The sequence below is a fragment of the Aotus nancymaae genome, unplaced genomic scaffold (genome assembly GCF_030222135.1).
Source record: "Aotus nancymaae isolate 86718 unplaced genomic scaffold, 86718_ANA_hifiasm-v0.15.2.pri h1tg000077l, whole genome shotgun sequence".
NCBI classification, from domain to species: Eukaryota; Metazoa; Chordata; class Mammalia; order Primates; family Aotidae; genus Aotus; species Aotus nancymaae.
This window is the reverse complement of record NW_026988492.1, coordinates 6,044,303-6,070,967: the sequence shown is the minus strand read 5'-3', so window position 1 is coordinate 6,070,967 and position 26,665 is coordinate 6,044,303. Positions and strand designations below refer to the sequence as shown.

General features: G+C 44.7%; 1 protein-coding gene across 17 annotated transcripts in view; it reads right to left on the bottom strand.

Annotated features, from left to right (window-relative positions):
• Positions 1 to 26,665, bottom strand: part of SVIL (supervillin) — a 182,065-nt gene that overhangs the window by 79,474 nt on the left and 75,926 nt on the right. For 8 of the 17 annotated variants that reach the window (XM_064368542.1, XM_064368539.1, XM_064368536.1 and 5 more), the window contains exons 4-10: positions 25,656 to 25,713; positions 25,387 to 25,538; positions 21,291 to 21,957; positions 5,226 to 5,306; positions 1,499 to 2,434; positions 973 to 1,143; positions 230 to 264 (exon numbers count right to left, since the gene is read on the bottom strand). In XM_064368542.1, the coding sequence (XP_064224612.1) occupies positions 230 to 264; positions 973 to 1,143; positions 1,499 to 2,434; positions 5,226 to 5,306; positions 21,291 to 21,957; positions 25,387 to 25,538; positions 25,656 to 25,663 (2,050 nt within the window). In that variant the 5' untranslated portion in view covers positions 25,664 to 25,713. The remainder of the gene's footprint in view (positions 1 to 229; positions 265 to 972; positions 1,144 to 1,498; positions 2,435 to 5,225; positions 5,307 to 21,290; positions 21,958 to 25,386; positions 25,539 to 25,655; positions 25,714 to 26,665) is intronic. The other 9 variants (XM_064368546.1, XM_064368548.1, XM_064368547.1 and 6 more) reach the window with 3 other exon arrangements.

Sequence of the window (26,665 nt, the reverse complement as noted above, 5' to 3'; positions counted from 1 at the left end):
AGCTGCTTTTATTGGTCACTGCATGATTCTCTAACTGCTCTCAAAAAGAGAAAGCTCATCTGCAAATTGCAACTAGGTTTTATTATATTCACAGAAAGAAAGCCTGCAGCAAAGGGAGACATTGATATGCTCTATCATCTTATTCTCTCAGAAAGTCATAAATCGTATTGCTAAATCCCGTCTAGATGAGACGATAAAGAAGGGGAAGAAAAGGGGAAAAGGTACTTGCCGTCAACAGTTGGCGTTTCTGACTGTGAAGTGCACCTGGGAAAGACATCAGCAAATAATCATCATAAATTAGCAGGTGGGAGCAGAAGATCGAAATCAAACATCACATTAAAAGTCAAACTAAAAGTGCAATTAAATTCTTTGAAGAGATAACCCCCTGGTAGCAATTCTAGTTGTGAAAACACACACACAGTTGTGAAGTGACACTGTGGAGCGTGTGTGTACACAATCCCAGCCAAGGACACGCCTTGTGGGGAGACCAGGCACACGTGCAACTTACTACACATCACTGAGGACAATGTTTACACGAACCTTATCACTTCTATACGACAGCGTATGACACTTCAGTATAAAGCAAATACAACAAGTAGACGGACATTTATAAAATGAATACAAAATTCCCCAGTTATCTTCACTGTAAAATCGGGTGAATATGCAGTCTGGAGTCTAATTTAACAAGGGGGTAAAAAACACTAAAAACATTAAATGAAGAAAAACAATATTTCTTCTTATCATCTGAAGATGTGCAATGTAAAATTGTGTATGTATCATAATACCACTGTAAAGGCCAACATTCTTTAAAAAGACTTTTAAATAAGCCAAATACCTAACGCTTATAGATTAGATGGAAGAATCATGGAATGGCCAGCATCCTATATAAACAGTGTGAAGGCCGTCAGTGTGTGACACTCCTGTGTCGCTGTCACGTTCCTGGACTAGGAAACAGCACAGACGCATGCCTACCTATCCGATTCCTTTCGTTCTGCTGACGTTATAGGTTGGGTTCTAAATCTCTCGGAAGTTTTTCTACTTTCACCAGGAGAAAAATAGCGTCTTGGTTTCCGGGACCCTCTCTCCCGTTCCACACCGGTGGGCAAGCCAGGTCCTTCGGCCGACCTCTCCACCCGTGATTTGCTTTTAGAATCAAAGGGCAGAGAGTATACGGAAGGCAAACGAAGACAGAGAAAGAGAAGACAGCGAAGGTTTATGCATCTCCGTGAGTCAAGGCACAGACACCGCCAAACCCCTCGTCATGCCTCTACCATGCACGTAAGGAAGGGGGCATTCCGGAGACCCAGTCCGCTATTCCCCATTAGTAGGCAGAAGCAGAGTGGTAGTTTTTGAGCCATTTTCTGCACAGTTGCCCTGCACACACCTGTGAGCTAAGCTAATATGATTCAATGCAGAACACAACACAAGTCGAGGAGTGAGTCATTCTGCCAGGGACGTGCAAGTGACACAGCTGGAGGGCATGTGAAGCATCACCTACAGTTCAGGTGTCCTGCTGGCGTTGGCAGATGCCAGGAACATACTTCGGAGCTGGGCAACAGAGACCTTTGTGTCCAGCACGCCGAACTCCCCATAGGGCCCTTCAGCCTTGGGGCTGGGCAGCTCCGGCTCTCTCCTGGAAGCTGGGTCCTTACACTTCCAGGCCTGGAGGTGAGGGGGGCCCGTGAAATCTGACAGAGAGCGGGTGCGGACCTTGCGCTTTTTCGTCAAGGCTTCCTTGTTGTGACCGGATGGTTCGGCGTCTTGGGACACGGGCTCACTTTGAACGTAGAGAACCATCTCGCTCCTGCCTGTCCTCTCAGTGGGCTGGTGCTGAGCTTGAGGTGGGTGCGCCATGCTTTCCAGTTCCTTCTGATGCTCTAAGGTGACTGTGCTCACAGCAGGCTTACCAAAGTCCTCATTTCCAGAGGGATCTTCCAGGCTTCTCGCAAGCTCATCACCCTCCAAAGCCAGTAGGGTTTTCTCGCTTTGCTCGAGAGCTTCAGTGAAGAGCACATCTTCTCCTTCTTCTTTTTCTTCTCCTTCCTCTTCTTGTTCTTCTTCTGCTTTTGGCTCACAGATATGGAGAACTGGGCTCTCCCTTCTCTCACCTTCTAGAACCTTCAAGGTGGGAGGTTTGGGGACATTCTGGGTGGCCGATGGTACCCAGCTGCACTCAGATACATGTTCTGGGGGTTCTGCCGTCACCAGCTTGGCGGTGTGGCCGGGATCTGCGGGTTGCACGTAGCCACGGATTGGCTGTCGTGCAGAGCCTGCTGCCTTGCTGGGGACCCTATCAAAGGCCGAGTGCTCGGACTGAAACGGCAGGTAATGGACTGGCGCGGGCCGGTGTCTCCTCTGAGTTACGGACTCTGAGGCGAGTTCAGGGCTGTTTCGAGCACTTTCCTCTTTCACCAATTTTTCTCTAACTTTAACTCTTTAAGAAAGAAAAAGGATTTAAGTTGCAAAGTGCAATAATGGCTGGCTTCATAGGAGGGAAGCATGCGCAGATCACAGAGTACCAGTGAATGGAAACCGACCCCAAGAGAGAATAACCTGTGAAAAAGCATCTTGGTGTCTAATGTTAGAAACCAACTACTTGTCAGGTGATCTGAGTTGAGTTTCCAATTTGCATATGTATGCCCGGGGGTGCAAAACTCACTCTACCCCTTGTAAAAGCTGACAGGGGTCAGATGCTATCCTGGGGGAGAATGGGTCCCTTCTGACCAAATAAATACCCAGAAGTCAGAGAAAAATGCATTAATATACACCACCAGAATGCACTAGGGCACAATGAGGCTGGTGCCTGGAATCAGGAAGCTTTCCTCATGCACAGGCCCAGAACACGGACTGTGGGGAAGGTTCCCGGCATACAGACACCTATTGACCAAACGTAATTTCACTGTCTCCTGAAAATGTAAGAGCACTCACCATTATTTATGCGTTTTTTTTTTTTTTTAGTTCAAGATATAACAATCACCTCTCTTTTAAAGCACTCAATTAGACATTCACAAGCTTTATTCATGCAATGCAGAGCATATTCCTTCATTCATTCATAAGGCATGTGGCCAGTTTGGGCATCATTATGAATAATTCTAGCACCAAAAGAATGTTAGAGAGAAGATATTTGCTGAAAGAATTAATGAAGTGAACATTTCCCACCATCGTCCCCTCGTCCTGCTGTTATTTGGCTCATGCCTGTAATCCCAACCTTTTGGGAGGCCTGGGCAGGAGGATCATTTGAGGCCAGGAGTTGGAGACCAGTTTGAACAACATAGTGAGATATTGTCTCTACAAAAGTGAAAAACAATAGCTAGGTGCAGCGGCTTGTGCCTGCAGTCCCAGCTACTTGGGAGACTGAGGCAGGAGGACCACTTGAATCCAGGAGTTTGAGGCTGCAGTGAGCTACGATTGTACCACTGCACTCCTCCTGGGCAATAAAGACAGACTCTGTCCCTAAAACACAAAAATAAAATAAAATAATAAAGAGAGATTGCTCTAGTTGTTTCTAGAGTTATTCAAATTATCTGGGAGCAAAACTGACACCCTTTTCAAAAGCTAGAGACCTTTTTCCATCACCGCAAAACAAAGTAACCAAGAGCTCTGGCTGTGGGGTGGGAACCTCTGCTCAGATCCTGCTCAGTCAGGTCCAGCTGTGTGGTGTTGGACAACTCACCTGCCCTCAGGAAGCCTCGGCTGCTTTACCTTTTAAATGGAAATAATAGTGACATAATGTAATGTGACGTTTGCAAACCACATGGCTTAGTGCTTAGCAGAGAGTAAATACCGAATAGTGTTAACTGGTTCTTATTTTTACCATATGGAAAGAGAAGATACAATTTCAACTACTTGAGAATGGAACACTGATTAGGGCTAAGCTTTAAAGAGTGCTTTTAGAGTAGGAAAAGGGATTTCTTGGGGGAAGAGGAATGCAGAACCTTTACTTACTTAAGCTGAACTGGCAAAAGTATTTATGATGTACACTGTATAGAAAAAGATTAGTTTCTTTAATGACAAGTGCAACTCCTAATTTGATACAAACTCGTGTGTGTGTGTGTGTGTGTGTGTTTGTGTGTATTTTGAGATGGAGTCTCACTCTGTGGCCCAGGCTGGACTGCAGTGGTGTGATCTCAGCTAACTGCAACCTCCGCCTCCCAGGTTCAAGCGGTTCTCTTGCCTCAGCCTCCCGAGTAGTTGGGACTATAGACACGTGCCACCATGCCTGGCTAATTTTTGTATTTTTAGTAGAGATTGGGTTTCACCGTGTTAGCCAGGATGGTCTTGATCTCCTGACCTCGTGATCTGCCCGCCTCAGCCTCCCAAAGTGCTGGGATTACAGGCGTGAGCCACCGCGCCCGGCCTCCTATATATTTTTTAACATAAGAGGTGGAGTATCCATATATGCGTCATTAAAGGAAAATCCACATAGACGGACATATAGGTAGTGACTAAGAACAACTCAGGAAAAGAAAACATTCTGAGTTGCTATTTTTCCCAGAGACGAGCCAGTGTTGGCGGTTTTTACTTAAAACCTTTGTTAATCAAAAGGAGACTGGAGTGCGGTTCCAGTTCTCCTGTGGAATGCGCGCTTATGATCAGAGACAATCTGAATGTTGTCCTCAGCGGAGAACAAAGTGACTGTTAGAAACGCTGTGTGGGGAGCTTTGTCTTTCCATGACTTACTCATTCTGACTTCTTCCGCCTCTCCCTGCCCCCAGTCTTAAAAATGAAAGGATAGGGGTTTTGTTTGCTTTTAAAACCACATGCCCTAAATTAACCGTTGAAAATTAAGTACTGGTTTAGAGATGAGGAGATATGAAACAAGGAGGCAGGAAGGGCTGGGAGCAGCGGGGAGCTGAGCAGAAGGGACCTGGCCTGGGGAGTCCAGCTCAGGAGAGAGCAGCCCAGGGCCTGGCTGGGAGCTCACTACCGCCCCCCACTGGCCAGTCCTAGGCGAGCTGGTGAGAAGGGAAAAGCAAGAGGTGACGTGAAAGGCTTGTCAGTCAAGAAAGAGGGAAAAAGAGGAGGAAGGAGAGATACTATTAGCATGGATTAGGGCATGTGGAGGAGAAAAGCAAAGGATTAGAAAGTAACTTCCACAGGACTTTCAAGTGCACTGGGATTAAAGAGGGCAAGAGGAGAGTGGGCGTTAGCTGATGTGTGGAACGGCACGGCAGGAAGCAGCAGCACTCGTGAACACAGGCCCCGGAGGGCCAGCGTGCGGGTACCTGGAAGGCCAGTTGATAAGTGAAGGTGTGTCCCCTTCGGAATCTTTCTGGAGAAACCACTCGTGTTTGGGTTTCCCTGTACTATTGTGTACAAAAAACAAAACCAGATCATCTCTATTAAAATGTCAGCATATATACAGATCTTATAACTTAAAACCTAAAGGCTGATTTTTATTAAGAATAATCCTTTCTTATAAGTGCAGGATAAACATGGAGTACGCAAGGTCGCAAAGAGAGAACAGCAGACACAAGGGTCCACCTGAGGGAGGAGAGAGGCAGGAGGGCGAGGAGCGAAAGAATACCTGCTGGGTGCTGTGCTTAGTACCTGGGTGACGAAATATTTCATACCGCAAACCCTCGAGACACGTAATTTACCTATATTACCCCAAACCTGCACATGTACCCATGAACCTAAAGCAAAACTTAAAAAATAAATAGAAATATTACAGGAAAAAAAAAGAATAATCCTGGCTTTTGAAAATGTATAAGCACATTTTTGCTATAGAGTTTTTATTCACTTCCTGGAATTTCTAGGACACGTGGCTCTCTACTCAAATCAGGAGGTAAAAATAAATGTATCTAAAGCCACCAAATCATATGTTTTCCCAGGTAATTTTAAAGTATTAGAAAGGAGTCTATTGGCCAGGCACAGTAGCTCACACCTGTAATCCCAGCACTTTGGGAGGCCTGGGTGGGTGGATCACCTGAGGTCAGGGGTTCAGGACCAGCCTGACCAACATGGCAAAACCCCATCTCTACTTAGTCAGGCGTGGTGGCAGTCGCCTATAATCTCAGCTACTCGGGAGGCTGAGGCAGGAAATTGCTGGAACCCCGGAGGCGGAGGTTGCAGTCAGCTGAGATCGTGCCATTGCACTCCAGCCTGGGCAACAAGGGTGAGATTGTCTCAAAAAAAAAAAAACAAAAAAAAAGGGAGTCTATTAAAGTCACGATCTGCCCACAAATACCAGGCAATTCTCTTGTATGTAGTTGACTAAAAGTAAAAGGTAATTTAATTTCCATAACTCTTGTTGCAGCACATTGGTAAATAGCCTAACTTAAAAATAGCATCCATGTAAAACAACACATTTCAAATAAAGAGGATCATTAAAATAAATAAAAACAGAATTTTTAAAAACTCAATGAAATCACGTTTTTAGTTGCTACTATACATTTTCCTTTTATAATTATCACCGAATAATGTGATCAACACAAGAGGTACAAGCACTAATTCAGGTCCATTCTACTGCTATTTATGGAGCTCCTAGGATGTGCAAGTAATGAGCTAAGGAAGGACAAAAATGAATCAGAAATCAATATAGCCATTAAAAACCTTATACCGCAGGTCGGCAAGGTAATAAACAGTCCACACATTCATTCCTCAACACACGACTGAGTATGACTCCAAGCAGAATGTGACCGAGTAATTACGCCAGGCTGAAGGTACTTTAGAGAAACGTTGTGGGTGAGGGTGACCTTGTTTTAACAATGTAAAGCAAGTCACAGGAGGAACACTCAGATTACTGCTGTCTCCACTTACTACGTAGAAAGGAAAAAAGGAAATTTCACGGGCTGGTTACAATGTTTACCAGCTCAAAACCTGATGAGCCTATCTGCAAGAATTTTTCAATACCAGGCTGGAAAAACACTGCAGTTCAAAAAGCAATTTCTAAAAGTAAACAAGAGTTATACTCCACTTACATTTCTAAAATCATTTTGGTTTGAGTTCTGGTTTGAGGGGACAGGCAGGTACCCGGCACCACCACTGTCCGTCTTGCTGGTGACAACTGAACTGTCTCGGTGTAGGCTTGGACTGATCTGTTTCTCCAGTAAGATCCTCCAGCCTTGCTACTCCTAAAACTATCACCCACCTCCCAATCCTCTGCATCACATCCATTTTGCCCACAGCAAATGAAAAGTTAAGATGTATGTAAAGTCATTTCATTTCCAACTATAAAGGGTCCAATTTCTCAACTTCTACTTGATAGGAAGACTTTGGCACATCGCCCACAGCCAGGAACGAAGGCAGCACAGCTCCTCCGTCCAGTGCCCAGAGGGGAAGAGGGACCAGCAGATGCCTGCTGTTGGAAATGACATTGGGTTCCTATAACGAATCTGCTGGCTTCACAGGGTTATGTTTAGGCTAAATGCTTTCTGCATAATAGAGGGCTTTGTAAACGAAGTGAAATACAACTTTCTGAACATGACCTTCATTGACAAGAATAAAACTTGGTCAATATCACACTTCCGAACTCCATCTGGGGCTTGCGTAAGAATGTTGGGTCAGCATTTCTAAAATGGAAACCCTACACAGACACAGGGGACTTGCTGGGCTCCATTTACTTATCACGTCGGAGATATGGAACCAGCCAAAAACCAAGGAACTAGCACCAGGGTGGTGAATACTCCAAGTCTGACTATACGGACAGACAGTCCCCGACTTACGATGGCTCAATGTAAGATTTTCGCAACACTTAAGATGTTGAGAAAGACATGGGGATTCAGGAGAGCCTGTGCATAGAATGGTGAATTCTGTTCTTTCCTGGGCTGGTGGTGTGTGGTGCGATGCTCCCCTGCGATGCTGCGCTGAGGCGGTGAGCCGCGGCTCCCAGATTGCCACAAGCCATGCAGCCATGAGAGGAACGACCCATCTCCACAGTGTGCTGTGTGGCCAGATAGTTTTGTCCAAATCCAAGATAATGTGAGTATTCTGAGTATATCTAAGGTACGCTGGGGTGGGTGGATCATCTGAGGTCAGGAGTTCAAGACCAGCCTGGCCAACAAGGTGAAACCCCGTCTCTACTACAAATACAAAAAATGAGCTAGGCGTGGTGGCGGGCACCTGAAATCTCAGCTACTCAGGAGGCTGAGGCAGGAAATCGCTGCCACCCACGAGGCAGAGGTTACGGTGAGCCGAGGTAGCGCCACTGCACTCCCGCCCGGGCAACAACAGCAAGACTCTGTTAAGTGCATTTTTAACTTAATGTTTCCTTTATTTTCTGACTTGCAATATTTTCAAGTTGTAATGGACTTATTGGGATGTGGCCCCATTGTAAGTTGAGGAACATTTTCTGTAAAATAAATACAAATGTATGTAATAAGAAACAAATAGGCCAGGTGTGGTGGCTCACGCCTCCAGTCATTCCAACCCTTTTGGAGGCTAAGGTGGGAGGATCCCTTGAGGCCAGGAGTCTGAGCCAGTCTGGGCAACATAGCGAGACCCCATCTCTATAAAAAACAATTAAAAAATTAGTCAAGCATGGTGGCACATGTCTGTAGACCTAGCTGCTCAGGAGGCTGAAGCAGGAGGATTCTCTGAGTCCAGGAGTTTGAGGGTGCAGTGAGCTATGATCATACCACTACACTCCAGCCTGGGAGACAGAGTGAGACTCAGCCTCTAAAACATACATAAGTACGTAAATAAATAATCAATGAATGTATGTGAAGGCGTCATGTCTAGAACATAATAAGCCTTTTTAAACGCTTGTCTTCTTATTTTCTTCCATCTTCATAGGTCAACACAGCACCGAAAGTTTAGGAATTTCTGGTTTTATGTTCTGAAGACACGATACACACAGAGACCCAGTTCAGAAGTCATGCGATTTTAAGCAGGATGAGTCCAGCCTTATCAGGAGGGCCTAAGTTTGTCTTTAGTACATTTAAAACGGAATGATCTAGAAAAGCATTTCTCCAAGTAAGGCTTTCAGGATCATTGAGGTTGGCTATGGCATGTATTTGGGTGAGGTTATCTGCCATCTGACACGGAAAAGAGAGAGGGATGAGGAAAGGCGTGAATCGGACACCCACAGTGCACAGGCTGTCCTGGGTGCCGTGGCCACTGCTGAGTCATGCAGCTGCATCGACACTTGCCATTCCGTCTCCCACCTCCCCCGTCAGCCTTCTTAGCTGAGTTCCCCTCCCTACCCCCATGACACAGAGCCCCAGGGCACGCCTGACATTTCCACATGGTATCTAATAGACATCTTAAATGTACATGCCCAGAAAATGAACTCTCAACTTCCCTCTGTCCCAGCTTGGACTGGAGTCTTCCCTATGGCAAATCCCTGCTTCGAGTTGCCTTGGCCAAAAATTGGGACTTGCTTTTGACTCCTCTGTTTCTTTCAAACACCACACCTTACCTCATTAGCAAGTTCCCCTGGTTACCTTCAAAATATAACGTCCTTCCTCCACCCCTGCTGCTGTCATTCTAGTTCAAGCCACCACCGCCTCTCACCTACGTTACCAAGATGACCTCATTATTCTACCTGTTTTCATCCTGGCCCCCCTAAAGTCTATCTCCAGCTTGGCAGCCAGAGTAGTGTTTTGAAATGTAAGGCAGCTGGGTCATTCCTCTTATTGAAACCCTCCTATGGCTCCACATATCAAGTAGCACAACACCCAAAGCCTGCGCGGTGACTCTGAGGCCCTCCCAGATCTGCAGTCTTGCCAACGTCATCCCTACCACCCACCCCCTCCGTGGCAGCCCTCTCTCTTCACTAGGATGTGTCAGCCTCCGGAGAGAGAGGCTTCATGCACGTTCATCTCCTCGCCACTCAGAACTATGAATGGCGAATAGCAGGTCTCAGATGCTCATGGAATGGATGAACTGGTGACTGATAATCTCCACAGCAACTCTGTGAGGTCTTCTCATCCCGTTTTATAGATCCAGACCTCTAGGTGCAAGGGAAAAAGGACATGAACTGCCCACAGTCACCCGGCTGGTAACAAAAGGGTGGGGTTTGGACCCAGTGCAATGGGACCCCCCCAGCCTATACCTTCCAGCCTTCCAGAGCTACAAGCTTCCACATCCTAAAAAATGGTTGCTTCCTTGGCTTGAATGGGTTAGAATGAGGTTGGGGTGCCAGAGTTCACCGGCTCTAAGGTTAAGCAACGAAGACACCAAGAACTTCCTGGTCACAGCCAACCCCCCCGACGGGATGCGGAGCTCTCTCTAGTGCCGGTTCCACCGTCAGCAGAATTACTCGATTACCCATGAATTCTGCAGAACCCAATTACCTTCTTCCTTTGTTTCTCCAATGAACAATATAAAATCAAAGGAGTCAGGCGGTGGAAGGTTGTGGACTGAGTTTTCCACCTTGGAGCAGCACAGCCTGATTATAATACCGAGGGGGTTGGCTAAGGGATGCCCCAACTCAGATTTTAAGATATATCCTTCAATCAAATGCAAAATTTACTTCTGGGGCCCAGAGGGCATTGTTTTGGAGAGGTAATAAAATAGCAAGTGAGTTTTTAAAAAAAATGAGTAAAAAAAAAGATCACATCTGAATTATGGTGGTTATTTTTCTCTTTATTTTTATTTTCTCTTTATTCTTTTGATATTCTGTGACATTATTTCATGAAGTGTTCCTTAATGTTATGCTTAATTATTTTTGATAAACAAGGCTTGGTTAAGAAATTAACAGTGGAGGGCACAGTGGCTCTCACCTGTAATCCCAGAACTTTGGAAGGCTGAGGCGGGCCGATCACGAGGTCAGGAATTCAAGACCAGCCTGGCCAACGTGGTAAAACCCTGTCTCTACTAAAAATACAAAAATTAGCTGGGCATGGTGGTGTGTGCATGTAGTCCCAGCTACTTGGGATGCTGAGGCAGGAGAATTGCTAGAACCCAGGAGGCAGAGGTTGCAGTGAGCTGAGATAGAGCCACTATATTCCAGCCTGGGCAACAGAGCAAGACTCTGTCTCAAAAAAAAAAAAAAAAAAAAAAAAATTAACAGTGGGAGATTTGCTTTATACAACATAATGAGATGAAAACAGGATACTGTGAGGCTACAGCAGCCTTTGCACGAGTCAAGAATCAATTCTGGGGGACAGAGACACAGAGGATGATGGAAATGTTTCCTCTCCTAACTGGGGTAATGGTTACACATTTACGCAAACTCACCAAGCTGCATCTTTAAAATCTGTGCATTTGATGTAAATTGTATCTCATTTAAAAAATATATCATCATTAGGTTATAGAGTAAGGACTTCTTGAGTAATGAAAACGTAGCATTTTCTGAGAGCAGAAGCAAGGTAAACATGTGAGATAACCAATTTCTTCCAGTCTCCCTCTGAGCTCATCTCAGCGCTGAAGGTCCAAATGCTGTAACCCCAGCGCAGAAAGGAGGAAGGCAGGAGGGATGTGCACACAGCACAACTGTCAGAAAATGCTGGAATCTGAGGGAGGCGCGAGGCTGGGCTGGCATCCCCTCATCTGATCTGAAACACCACTCCTAGAATAAGGTAATCGGGGACCTGACAGATTTCGTCATGAGACTAGACTAGAAGCAGCCTGTCGGGGCTGTGGACTGAGCTCACAGGGCTCCACAAGCGGCCGATGATCTTCTGCTCACTTACCACGATTCCCATTTACTGTTTAATAATATTTATGAGCAGCCTGACTCAAGACCACATACGAGAACCCCAATCCCAGACGAAGCAGAAACCGCCCTGTTGTCTAAACAAGCGCTGCTCACAGTGTGTTCCGCTGATTGGTGTCCCTGGTCTATGAGTAGATAAAAGTCCGCACCAGAGGGAAATTAACCACGCGCTGAGCCTGCTGTGTCGTTCGCTGACATTTTCTCCACGGCGTGATTTTCTCAATGAAGGAAACCGTACATGACTTACATTCGGGTGCAAGTGTCTCACAGGCTGTGCAACGACACACAGTTTGCACATTGGCTATTTCAAACAGCACTGCCATAGTTTGCTGACACTTTAAGCAAACACAGAAAACGGCAGAACATTCATTCAGAAATGATTTGCTAGGTCACTTGGAATTATTGGATATCCCAGTTGCAGTGAAGGAGATATGAAAATGACCAAGGCAGGGGTATCTCCTCTTCTCTTAAAGCTTCTACTAAAGTACTGCTATCACTGCAATCATCCTCACCAGACTTACAGAAGGGCTTAATACCAAATCCACAGTGCCGTGTCTGGAAAAATCCTTACAAAATTGCTAAAATCCTCTTCTGGGTATGACAGCCATGATCTAGGGTGCCTGGCATTTGTTTTTAATTTTTTGTGGGTACATGGGACATGTATATATTTATGGGGTACCTGAGATGTTTTGATCCAGGCATGCAACGCATAATAATCCCATCATGGAGAATGGGGTGTCCATCCCCTCAAGTATTTATCCTTTGTGTCACAAACAATTGAAGTATACTTTTAGTTATTTTAAAATGCACACTTATTATTGACTATAATCACCCTGTTGTGCTATCACATAGTAGGTCTTATTCTTTCTATTTCTTGTACCCATTAGGTGCTGGGCATTTGAATATCCTTCCTAGGACATAGGTGTCTGTGAAGTGGCATCTGTGGGACTCCTCATTTGGCTCATGACCTCTTTCTCTTCTTTTCCCCTCCAGTACAATCATCAGCAACCCAGAAGCCAAACTGATAACATCAGGGCTCCCTATGCCAAGCTGAGCCAAGCTCCAGCTCTGTCTCTAGGAAACTCACAGTCTAATCATGAGAGCGACTGGTGCAGAGTCTAAACACCACAGAAAGTGGAAGTGACTCCAAAAATGATCCCAGTTTCTATTAGCCCATTTATGCCTGGTGTTCCATTACTGGAACACTAAGCATGTGGGAGTTATTTATATCCTGCTGGTCAAGATCATTGCCAAGGTCTGACTGCAAAAATTAAAAAAATTGCCACCTCAGGCATAAACGGGTTAAGACAGAGAGAAGTTACAAAATAAAATAAAAACCTGGAAAGGTCAGGAAAGCAGGGCAGATGGGAAGATGGACCCTTTTCTGGGTGAATTTGTCAGTGGCCCTATTGGAAAGAGATCCTCAGATGTAATCTGGCCACTGCAGGACGCAGGGAGACCACTGCCTACCTGTGCTATTGGTGACTCACTTTCATTAATGTCCCCGAGAGTGGACTAGTCACTTTGGCAGTCGTATAAAGAACTTGCTGTCAACTAAAACCCTAGGTCTGTTTCCCATGAACTGCTGTCGAATCAGCTTTCCCCAATACTGAACTTGTGCACTGATGTTTTTCCCTCTAAATACAGGACTTTATTAAATTTCATCTTGTTAGTTTCTAACCATTGTTCCAGGTACACGTGCTCTCTTGCCTACGAGCTCCTATTCTCTCTCTCCCCCACTCCTTCTTCCCCCTCCAACTCTCTCCTCTCCTCTCTTTTAGTCATCAAATTTATTTACAATCCCTCCCCTAGAAATCTGATCACCCCTACCATTAATATCTCCCAGACTATTGAAAAAAATGCCAAGGCTGGGTGCGATGGCTCATGCCTATAATCCCAGCACTTTGGGAGCCAAGACAGGTGGATTACCTGAGGTCAGGAGTTTGAGACCAGCCTGACCAACATGGTGAAACCTCGTCTCTATTACTTAAAAAAAAAAAAAAAAAAAAAAGAGAGAAAAGAAAAGAAAAAAAATTAGCTAGGTGTGGTGGCAGGCACCTGTAATCCCAGCTACTTCAGAGGCTGAGGCAGGAAAATCGCTTAAACCCGAGAGGCGGAGGTTGCAGTGAGCCAAGATCGCAACATTGCACTCCAGCCTGGGCAACAGAACAAGATTCCATCTCAAAAAAATAAAAATAAAAATAAAAGTGAAAAAAAAAAAAGAAATTCCAGATAGGGTCAGGTTAACGACAAAGCCCCAACTGGAACTGGAGCCCTGATTATCTCAGACCTAGGTAACTGCAACCAGTTAATGGGCCTCCCCTATGGGAAAGGATTATCCTTCAGACCAATCCTCCACACTCCTCTGGAGCAGAACTTGCAAATTCATGATCAATCATCCTTGCTTTAAAATCCTCCAGGCACTTCTCACTGTCCACACGGCAAAGGCCAAACACGCCTGATTATGTCATCCGAGGCGGTCCGTGACTGTTCTCACCAGGCTCTCCAACTCCTCCCATCCTCCTCCTTCCAGGTCCATGTTGGACGTCTGTGCCTTCCTGCCTGGGGCAGCCTCCCCCCACATCTAGCACACCCACCATATCCTTAAGGACTTGGTTCACTTCCCCAAGGGGAAGAGTTAATTCCCCATCCTCGGTACTCCCACGTCACCCAACCTTGGCCTGGAGATCCATGTTTACCCCACAGTGTGGTAGTTATTTCTATACTCAAAACAAAACGTATCTGCCCTACCAGGAGCACAGTGCCTGGCACACAGGAGGCTCAATACAATTTTCCTGAGTGATTAGCTGGACTACCTGAGAGCTGAAGTTAACCCCCGAATCAACAGCGATGAGGTATGGATACATGGAAGGATGCCCAGTGAGTTTGAATCATCCTAGACTAAAAGTTTTTCATTTTCTTTTTTGAGAAGGCTTTAAGTGCCTTGTGCAAATCCATAAATACGGATGTTTCTATACGTATGTTTCTACAGTGCCCTAATCTTTTTTCCTAGACTCTCTAACCTTCAAGGCCAGGTGTGGTGGCTCACACCTGTAATCCCAGCACTTTGGGAGGTCGAGGCGGGCGGATTACGAGGTCAGGAGATCGAGACCATTCTGGCTAACATGGTGAAACTCTGTCTCTACTAAAAGTACAAAAAATTAACTGGGTATGGTGGTGCATGCCTGTAGTCCCAGCTACTCAGGAGGCTGAGGCAGGAGAATCACTTGAACCCAGGAGGCAGAGGCTGCAGTGAGCGGAGATTGCGCCATTGCACTCTAGCCTGGGCGACAGAGTGAGACTCCATTTCAAAAAAAAGAAAAAAAAGACAAAACCCAGCGAACCCTCCTTCCACGATGATGAAAAATAGCCTTGACATAAATGGAGAGTGGCGTGCAGCGGAAAGAGCTCTGACGGGTGCAGAGAACGTGCACGAATGGACGGATGACGGTCTCAGTTTTGTCGAAGAAGGTCTATGGTCTCGATCAAGTAACTTTTAAAATCTTTAGTTTTTTCCATGTATAAACTGGGTTTTTAAACTAAATAGTCTCCAGGATTACTTCTAAGAGTCTGAGATTCCTTACGTCAGTGCTAATTTTCATCATTGTCAAACAGGGCGTTTGCGGGGTTTGTCCTTTACAAGTTAGAGAGTTTAGAAAAAAAGGTCAGGGACACTGTAGAAACAGTTTATATGCATGTGTTACATATGGTGCTTAAAAAGCTTTGCTCTCATAAACAGACAATTTATTTTGTGGAACCTTGGGGTGAGCCAGCTCTTCACAGGGCAGAGATCATCTACAAGGGGAGAGGCTTATAGGGTTACTGGGGACCAGAACAAGGAGGTGGTGACTTCAGGTGTATCAGAACTGTTTTAATGCAGCAACTGGCTGGCAGAGAATTATACTGCCAGGAAATAACTCACCCCAAGTTTTCATAAAGGCCAGGGGTTGCCCTTGGGTTGTATCCTAAGTATATAACCGTATATAAAACACATTTTAACTCGCTGCAACTCCCAAGAGTCTATAGACTAAAAACCGCCTCTTGTTACCAAAGTGAAGTAAAATCCAGCACAGTAAAATTAGTTTCACCATGTGGGTGTCCAGCTCTAATTATATAACAGCTTCTAATTATAAAACATTAAGAATGGCTATTAACTTCTGAATCTCATTAAAATTAACAGTTAATTTACTGAAAGTTGCTTGTTTGGAAAACTGCTAATCACCGTTCCGCAGATATGTACAGGTGTAAAATTTGCAAGAACACAGGCTCAAGGACAAAATTTTGCATTTAAAATCTTGCACACCTTTGAGTTTTTAGCTAGTGTACAGAGCAGCTAAGGTTTGGGGAGATATATTTATATTTAATCCAATGAATAGAAATTGTCTGCCAGGCCTGGTGGCTCACCCGTGTAGTTCCAGCACTTTGGGAGGCCAAGGCGGGTGGATCGCTTGAGGCCAGGAGTTCGAGACCAGCCTGGGCAATACCGTGAAATCCCATCTCTACCAAAAAAATATAAAAATTAGCCGGGTGTAGTGGTGTGTGCCTGTTAAGTCCCAACTACTCAGGAGGCTGAGGCAGGAGGATCACTTGAGCCCAGGAAGTCAAGCTGCAGTGGGATTGTGCCACTGTACTCCAGCCTGGGCAAAAAAAAAAAAAAAAAAAAAAAAAAAAACAAGAATTTTCACTTGCCAATAAGAATAGAATGAAATGAAAAAAGGGAATGACTTACCCATCTATTTTAATAGCTGGGATTCTAGAGTATGGCAGGGAACACAGGTGTTTGGGGGTGCAGGGACTGAAAGGTGAAGCCGATTCCATTCCAACAACAGAACAAGCTGGGAGGAGGACCTAGAGGTCTTTTCTTTAGAGAGTGGCTCCCGAGATGTATGTTTCTCCATGATGTGCTGTCCTGAATCCCACAGCCTGTGTCAGAAAACCTGCCTGCTAGTGGACATGGGAGTCTGGATGCTCTCAGTGCATAGAAACAGACCACTGAGCCAAGAGTCTAGTTTAAACTAAAACTTCTCGTTGGGTGATGAGCAAACGCAGTCAAAAATAAACTCCAAGTGTCTAGCACAAGCCCATTCCTTTCTTAGTGGCTCAGTCTGCACCATGTCAAGGTGTTACAGAAGCTGCATTCCAGAGAGTTGCCCTGCTCTATTTCCTGAGCTGATCCTTGGCTCTCTGCTGTCCACAGAGAACCCTGCTCAAACCATCATCCACCAATGGCAACTCTCCCAGGGGTCCAATGTCAGCCTCAGCTCTGCATGTAACTTCCATATCGTGTTCTGACCACCAAGGATACAATTCGTTAGGGAGAAAGGAGTGGTGAAGGGCTGCAGTACAGAAATGACAAACAAAACTAACAAACAGGGGTTTTCTAGAGTGGATCATCACTAAAAAATGAGGTCTACCTTCCATTTCACACTCTTTGCCAGTCATGTAGTTCCCTGAGAACAGAGAGTGCAGGCCAGATGCTGAGCAAAGGCAGCAGCAGGACTGGAGACAGTGAGTTTCCTCATAAAAGTAACAAAGTTTCTTCATCAAAGTAACTAAGACAGCGCATTTCCTTTATATAGATACATGAGATGTACAAAGTAGCAAATTCAACAAGAGCTTTGTATTTGAATTTCTAGTAGTAGCAGAAGCTCAGATGTTTAATTTGAATAATCCACAGGACCAGAATCCCTTTGGATTTTATTCTAAAATTCACTGGTGGAATTAACAAAGAATGGTTCATATCAGTACCACCACCTCTCCAGCAGATACCATTTCTCAAATTCCAAGTTTACAGGTTTGGAAGGGTTGGAGACGTGGGGCTGGAAGTGTCTCACTATTCTCTACTTCACCTATTTTGTTACTATGTACATTCTTAGTTTTCTTCAGAACAACCTGTTCATCTGAATTCCTGGGCATCTAACAGAATTTCTAAGCTAAGGATCCTATGATGTCAACTAATCAGTTAACTAATTTTTAAAAAATCTTCTTTATCATATAAACTGAATACTAAAGACTGTAAAATCAATTTATTACTCAGCTAAATATTGTCCTAAATATTGTCCTATGCTTAAAGAGTATATAGTATAGTGAACTATAAGAATTAATGATTATTGGCCAGGCATGGTGGCTCACGCCTATAATCCCAGCACTTTGGGAGGATGAGGTGGGTGGATCACAAGGTCAGGAGCTCCAGACCAGCCTGACCAACATGGTGAAATCCCGTCTCTATTAAAAATACAAAAATTAGCTGGGCGTCGTGGTGGGCCCCGTATAATCCCAGCTACTCAGAAGGCTGAGGCAGGAGAATAACTTGAACCCCAGAGGCGGAGGGTTGCAATGAGCCAAGACTGTGCCATTGCACTCCAGCCTGGGCAACAGAGCGAGACTCCATCTAAAAAAAAAAAAAAAAAATCTATGATTATTCTGTGTATAGCACAGGTGTGTACAGGTGTTAGTGTACGTGAGCACATTCAAAAACTGAGTATTGGAGATGAGGCTCACATTTGAATGTTTAGGACACTATTGGTGGTCTTTTGATGGTATATTCATATGTAAATAATAAAACAGCCTAGCAAGCACAGAATAAAATGATTAAATGGGAATGAGTGGATTCAGAGATTTCATAGCCAAAAAGTCTGGCAGAGCTAGATGATAAGAGAGTGTAGCAGTGAGAAAAATATTCCATTTTAGTGGCAGAAAAAAAATCCACAAAAAACCACAGCATTAAAAATTATTTACGGATACTTTTTTCTTCCCTTGTTAATTGTAAAGTTTTCAGTTACATGTTTCCGTATCAGATGACATTATTATTTTCACAAACTGTTATTTAGGTCACCGAGGTTTCCTCTGTTACTGTTTTAGGTTACAACGTATTTTTTTGGTTCATCTTGCTTCTTCCTAAATAGGAGTCAGACAATGACTTTCTGAAACTTGAATTTCCTGGCTCTAGATAAAGAATGTCTATGCAGAATTTTATCCATTGTAAATCCATTTTTACAAGCTGAATAAATGCTGTCATTACAACGTAAATCTTAATTTTTTTTTTTTTTTTTTGAGATGGAGTTTTGCTCTTGTTACCCAGGCCAGAGTGCAATGGCGTGATCTCGGCTCACCGCAACCTCTGCCTCCTGGGTTCAAGCAATTCTGCCTCAGCCTCCCGAGTAGCTGGGACTACAGGCACGCGCCACCATGCCCAGCCAATTTTCAGTATTTTTAGTAGAGACGGGGTTTCACCATGTTGACCAGGATGGTCTCGATCTCTTGACCTCGTGATCCACCCGCCTCAGCCTCCCAAAGTGCTAGGATTAGAGGCGTGAACCACCGCGCCCAGCCGTAAATCTTAATTTTTTTTAAATGTCAAGTTTGTCACACATTTTCCATCCCTCTTTATGTAAATATATCTCAGGTATTTTCCTACTAAATATATAAACTAATTTGTGTTTCTTTGCCTATGAATCATAGAATTGTATATCTTAAATGGCTTAGAAAATAAGGCTTGCATCTCTTCTAGAAGTCCTTTATAATTTCTTAATCCTTTTAAATCTTTTTCATGAAACTAAAGTGCTGTGAAGCTAACACTTGGCTTATGAAAACTTCTAGGTAATATGCATCTTCAAAATAATTTATGAAGAAGTGGCTTTATTTTGTTACAGGAATAAATATGTCAAAAATGCTTTTGTCTAGGTCTTAAGACACGTTATACACATTTTTGAATATTAAGATTTTAACTCAACACAAAATATGAAGTATCCTGTCTTTTTACTTGGAATGCTTAACAAAGTCTTAATTACTATTATAACTCATTTAAAATCTTATTGAGAATCTATTATATGTAATCTAGGTAACTAACTCAGATACCATGATAAGAACTTCAACAGCTGTCAACATGTGGCAATCTGAAATTAGATTCCTTATTTCTTTTAAACCAGTGTAGTTATATATCTCTAATATTCTTTCTAAACTGGAGTCTGTTAGGTTCTTTGGCCTCCTCAAAAAATACATGAAGGACTTCCTTTGGTAGGGAGTAACTAACCCAAGAACATAGTTTCTATGATGAAATGCAAATTCCCCAAACAAAAGACCAGCCAGGCGTGGTGGCTCATGTCTGTAATCTCAGCACTTTGGGAGGCTGAGGTGGGGTGGATCACCTGAGGCTGGAAGTTTGAGACCAGCCTGACCAACATGGAGAAACCCCGTCTCCACTAAAAATACAAAATTAGCCAGGTGTGGTGGCACATGCCTGTAATCCCAGCTACTCGGGAGGCTGAGGCAGGAGAGTTGCTGGAACCCCTGAACCTGGGAGGCAGAGGTTGCGGTGAGCCAAGATCGTGCCATTGCACTCACTCCAGCATGGGCAACAAGAGCGAAACTCCGTCTCAAAAAATAAACATAAATAAATAAATAAATTTCAATACCACAAGGGTCTGCTTCAGAGGTGTTACTGCCACTTAGAGATGGCCAGGTGTGCAACCCTCTGTCCCAGAGGGAAACAAATAGGGGTGTTTCCCACATATGAATCTTCTTCTTTCAGAATGAATCTGCCTGACCTTAGGTTCTCATCCCTTCTCAATTCACCTGGGAAGCTACTGGTTGTTCAAACTGAAAAATACCCTTAAGATCCACTTAGACAATTAGCCCAAAGCTTTAAGTAAGACAGTTAAGTAAATTACATTTTTTAATATGGTCATCACACTTTTAAAGTGTAAATCTGGGAATAAACACATATTCTCTTCTGGCATCTGACTTTCTGATTTCGTACCTTTTTTAATTTCTCCAAACGGGAGTGGCTCTTATCTTGAGTGGATCCTTTTACACAGCGGTTTGTCTAACGGCTGATCTTTATAATGCGGGGTTCTCACACACGCCTGTGTCCTAGTGTGTGCTATACTTATAGAACTAAGCATTCTAGTTCTATTCCGTGTACCTGGCAGTTGTACGCCTGTGCCCTGCGCTGAGACGCTTCCATAGGTTAGTGCTGCTTCTTCTGCTCTGTGATTCTAATCTCAGCAACAAAAGCAATCACTAACAATCCTCGGTCTCAGATATGATTACAGAAAACCCTCAAAAAGATGAACTATGACAGGCAGGTGAGAAACCCAGGAAGAGGGGTCCTGAAGTGAGGCATCCATGAAAGTGTGACCATGACACCCATTCAGCTTGTTTTTAAAAAGAACATAAGAAACAAAAGAACACGAGGCTTCCTGCTTTGGTAGAACCTGTTTTGATACTGTGGAAATGTAAGAATCTTAGGCCAGGTGTGGTGGCTCATCCCTGTAATCCCAGCGTGTTGGGAGGTTGAACAGGAGAATCTCTTGTGGCCAGGAATTCAAGATCAGCCTGGGCAACATAGCGAGACCCTGTCTCTACAGAAAAAAAGGTAAAACTTAGCTGGGCACGGTGGCATGTGCCTGTTCTCCCAGCTACTTAAGAGGCTTAGGTGGGAGGACTGCTTGAGCCCAGGAGTTCAAGGCTGCAGTGAGCTGTGATGGCACCACTGTATTCCAGCCTGGGCAACAGAGTGGGACCCTGTCTCTGAAAAAAAAAGAAAGAAGAATCATATACCATGATATTTCTCCAATGAGCCTTGACCTCCACAGGATGCTAAGAATACCCAAACCCTATCACACAGAGAGGCAAAAAGAAGGTATTCTCCTGCGTTCAGGGTGGTTAGCATGGGCTGGATGCTTACCTGGGTCGGGCCTCAGGGGGCAGCTGTTGGTCACCAAAGGAGGGGCTCCGGGAGGCTGCCTGCTGCAGGGAGGAGCTGTGCGCGTGCTTTGGAGACCGTGGCACGTCCGTGAAGGAGGATTCTCGCCCAGAGAAAGAGAAGGTCAAGGAACTCTCGGCGGCTGGGGGCAGGTCGTGGTCCTGCCAGGTGGCACTCAGCTCTTGACCTTGTCTTTGGTTTTCTATGTTCAGCAGCACCTCCTGGTCGGAAGCGCTGTCACCCCCGTGGAGGGCATAGTCCTTGGATTCACCTGCACAGGTCCTGAGCCCCATCGTCTCTGTCCCGGGGTATGGAGAACTCACATCCCTGCTTGACTGCTCCTGTTTGTCACTTTTTCCTCCCCGCTTCTCGACAGCATCAGGCTCCTTCCTGGACTTGGGATAGCGGGATAAATAATCGGAGTCGGCCTCGGGGTCCAGAGTCAGCCCGTATTTCTCTGCCAGCTGTCGTCTTCTTTCCGCTTTGTACCTTGCAATTCTCTCTGCTTTGGACTCCAGACTGTGGGTGTCCATGGTACCGGAACCATAGGGTGAATCGCCGTGGATGCCAGAGGTTTCTGTGCAGTATTTAGATCGAGTTTGCTTTTCTAGAGGAGAATCAGAAGCTTCCTCCTCTTCATTTGATCGGCCTACGAGGAGGTCACATGGACAAAAGGTACAGATTTCAAGACATGTATTTACACACAGAGAGACACGCTCTACTGTACACGGCGCACACCTGGGTGCCCATGCTGGGAAGGACCAGTTTCTCACCAAGGTGTCTTCACCTAAAGTGACTGACCTGGGCTGCTGAAGAAGTCTGAGATCTGAAGTGAAATCTACAAAGGCTGTGAATGGTGCAGATTCTGCAACCCATGTAAGGCATGGCTTTAACTTCAGCTCAGCCACCTCACTCCTGAGAACGTCTCAGTCCTTGTTCACTGATTATTTCCCCTTACTGATTTACCCTTTTGTGTGGAGTTTAGGATTTCACAGGGGAGGCCACAGGATGAGTTCAGAGTCCTCTGGGAAAGACAGCAGACAACTGAGCTGCTGTCATTGAACAAGTGATGGATGCTGGTTTCCTGGGATTTGAGAGCAACCATAACAATATGGCCCATATCAATATTCACTAGGCTTTTCTTTTTTACAGTTTTGCTCTGTCATCCAGGCTGGAGTACAGTGGCATGATCTCGGCTCACTGCAACCTCTGCCTCCTGGGTTCAAGCAATTCTCCTGCCTCAGCCTCCCAAGTAGCTGGAACTACAGGTGCATGCCACCACTCCTGGCTAATTTTTGTATTTTTAGTAGAGACGGGGTTTCACCATATTGGTCAGGCTGGCTTCGAACTCCTGACCTTGTGATCTGCCCACCTCGGCCTCCCAAAGTGCTGTGATTATAGGTGTGAGCCTCCAAACCTGGCTGAAGACATCATTTTTAAGGGTCTTAACAGTCTAACAGGCATTCCATTATTACCTTAACCCTTCCCGTATAGACTTTTCCGTTCTACCTGAATTAAATATTCATATATCTTTTCCATTATTTTCTTTAAATTAAACAGGTGGGTGACTGGAACTAATTTTGGAGGGTGGTATGAAGTGAGAAGAGGAACATGCCTCTCCCCACCCTCTGATGAACCCATATTTTTCATTACAAGTTTATTAAATAATTATTCCTTTTTTCACTACTATGTGATGTTTAAACTATCATTTACTACACAGATTACCATTTCATATACACTAGGGTTTATTTCTGGCTATATATTTTGGGACTCTGATCTATGTATTGATATTTCATGCATGTAATTACTTTTTAAGAGATGGAGTCTAGCTGTCCAGGCTAATCTTGCACTCCTGAGCTCAAGCTATCCTCCTGCCTCAACCTCCCAAAGTGCTGGGACTAGTGGTGTAAGCCACCAAGCCCAGGCTTTTTAAAAAATAATTGCATGTGATTTGAAAATATCTCAGTTTTCTAGCTTTCTGGCAACCAGAAATTGGAAACTGTAGAAATAAGCAAACTGATAACATCATAAAGTGGGATCAACAGCTCTCTCTGAACAAGAAACTAGAAAACACTGTAAAAATCAGCAGCATGGCCAGGCACTGTGGCTCATTCCTGTAAACCTAGCACTTTGGGAGGCTGGTGGATCACCTGAGGTCAGGAGTTCGAGACCAGCCTGGCCAACATGGTGAAACCTCATCTCTATTAAAAATACAAAAAAGTTAGCTGAGCGTGGTGGCATGTGCCGGTAATCCCAGCTACTCAGGAGGCTGAGGCAGGAGAATTGCTTGAACCCAGGAGGCAGAGGCTGCAGTGAGCCAAGATCACGCCATTGCACTCCAGTGTGGGCAACAAGAGCGAAACTCCATCTCAAAAATAAATAAAATAAAAAATAAATAAAAAGCAGCAGCACAGAGCGTCGGAAGCCAGGGACTGTGGTGGGAAGAATGGCCCTGTGTACATCCTCCCCTCCTAAAGTCAAGTCGAATATTTGATAATGACAATGACTGAGTGATGAGGGAAAAGCTGAATCATGCGCACTCAACAGACTGTTTAAGATGGAATAAATATGCAATGTACTTAAAATTACCTACATTAAAATAACTTAAATAGAATGTTTTGTTGCATCTCCAGAGTCAGAACCATCATCATGCAAGGTGCAGCTTTGCCTCTAACGCTCCCTGCTGAGAGCAGCTGCTCCCTGTGCTGGGTGAGGATGGTGAGAGGCCTCTGTCTCAGAGCAGGGATCCTGTGCAGGGCCCTGACAGTGCAGAAAGCCACAGTGACTGCCTTTGAGGGTCCCAGTCTAGGGAGGAAAATGACTGGTCCTCAGTTACCCAATGATGTGCGAGGGGAATCATTTCATACAGCTGTGACACTGGAAGGCCTTATCCATGAGGCAGGGTAGAGATGACATACATGTTGTTGCTGTGTTTAACAAATACATTTAATAGCTGGGGATGATGGCACATGCTGGTAGTCCCAGCTACTCGGGAGGCTGAGGTGGGAGGATCACTTGAGCCTGGGAGGTTGAGGTTTCAGTGAGCTGTGATCAGGCCACTGCACTCCAGCCTAGGTGACAGTGAGACTCTGTCTCTAAAAAATAAAATGAAATGAAAATAAACAAAAACAAATACATTTAACAAAAAATTAGGCCAAGTCAATTGGCTCACACCTATATTTTCAGCATGTTGGAAGGCCAAGGTGAGACAATCACTAAAAGCCAGAAGTTAGAGACCAGCCTGGGCAACATAGTGAGACTTAGTCTCTACAAAAAAGTTTTAAAAAATTAGCCAGGTCAGCTGGGCGCGGTGGCTCACGCCTGTAATCCCAGCACTTTGGGAGGCTGAGACGGGTGGATCACGAGGTCAAGAGATCGAGACCGTCCTGGTCAACATGGTGAAACCCCGTCTCTACTAAAAATACAAAAAATTAGCTGGGCATGGTGGCACACGCCTGTAATCCCAGCTACTCGGGAGGCTGAGGCAGGAGAATTGCCTGAACCCAGGAGGCGGAGGTTGCGGTGAGCCGTTTGGGAGGCCGAGGTGGGTGGATCACGAGGTCAAGAGATTGAGACCAAACTGGTCAACATGGTGAAACCCCGTCTCTACTAAAGATACAAAAAATTAGCTGGGCATGGTGGCGCGTGCCTGTAATCCCAGCTACTTGGGAGGCTGAGGCAGGAGAATTGCCTAAACCCAGGAGGCGGAGATTGCGGTGAGCCGAGATTGCGCCATTGCACTCCAGCCTGGGTAACGAGAGCAAAACTCCGTCTCAAAAAAAAAAAAAAAAAAAAAATTAGCCAGGTGTGGTAGTGTAAGCCTGTAGTCCCAGCTACTCAGGAGGCTGGGGCGGGAGAACCCCTGAGCTTGAGCTCAGGAGTCAAGGCTGCAGTGAGCTGTGATCACACTCCTGCATTCCTGCCTGTGTGACAGAGTGGAACCTTGTGTTACAAAAAACGAATCAACACAGTTCACTTTTGTGGAATATCTCACGTCCTGACACCACTGGGTGGAAAAGGCGACGTGTAACAAGCCAGGCAGCATGCTGGAAAATGGGCCACCCAGCTCCTCGCTCACCGATGTGGGGACTGGCAGGGTCGCTGGCTCGCATGTATCGAGGGGTGTCTTCCTCCAGCAGGCGGTGAGTCACTAACCCTGTGCAGCTCTGCAAGAGGATGGGCTGGGTGTCATTTTCAATTCCTTCCAGGCGCCTGGCAATTCTTTCTTTTCTGTGAAATACACCAAAAGAGGCAGAGTGAGCAACAGCAATCGAGTCTAAAGGAAAATGAAATACTGCTTTGCCAAGCTCTCTTCTACTTCCTAACGCCATACTATAAAGATCTTACCTTTTCATTTCTAAGAATTCTTTTTTCTTTGGTTCAAAGATTTGTCTTAATTCTGCAACTAAAAGAAAACCAAAAAAGAATAAAATATAGTATTTAGTAGTCTGGCACTCATTTTATTCACCACACAACATGTTTATTGAACAGAAAATTTCAGTTCTTGGTTCCTATGTAACAGGGATATGCAAAACTGACCAAGTTCCTGCTTTCATGGAGACTGTTTTCTAGTAGGGGAGGCTAATGCCAAATGAATGAGTGCACGTGCGTGCACACACACACACTAGGATGTATCATCCTCCTCTAAGGTCAAGTTGAATATTTGATGCCCATAAAAATGACTGAGTTATCAAGGCAAAGCTAAGTCATGCCCACCCAGCATACTGTTTAATATGAAATAAATATGTAATATATTTAAAATTACATACATTAAAATAATTTAAATAGAATGTTTCATTGTATATACATTGCAACATCTGTATGTATGACTCATGTAAATGTCACATATATAGGTTGGTAAAGAAGTAAAATCATACAGGGTAAGGGAGAAGGTTCTTTCATTTAGGGGAATCAAGGGAGACCTGACTAGCAAGATCTTTCTAGGAAAGTATTTTAGGCAGAAATCTCAATAACTGTTTCTAACTTTGGTTTGGTTTAACAAAGTATTCTAAGCCTCTATTATGGAAATCATTTACAGAAGTAGAGACTAGGACCGTGAACCCCACAGAGCCATCAGCAAGCTACAAGCCATGAACTCATGGCCACTCCTCCTCCACCCTCTCTGGGAATCTGTAAATGGCTGTAATTATCTGATTGTGTTTCCAACAGGGCCTAAAGTGGCCACTTCAATTAGCTACAGTTTAGAGGAACACAGGTCCTCCGCCTCCCTGCACAGGCTTTCACTGGAAGGAAATGTTAACAATGTTGCCTTGCTATAATTTAGGTAGATGATGGGTAAGGCAATTATCCCAATGTTTCTGGCAGCATTGGAGAAAGAGAACAAAGGTTGTGCTGAG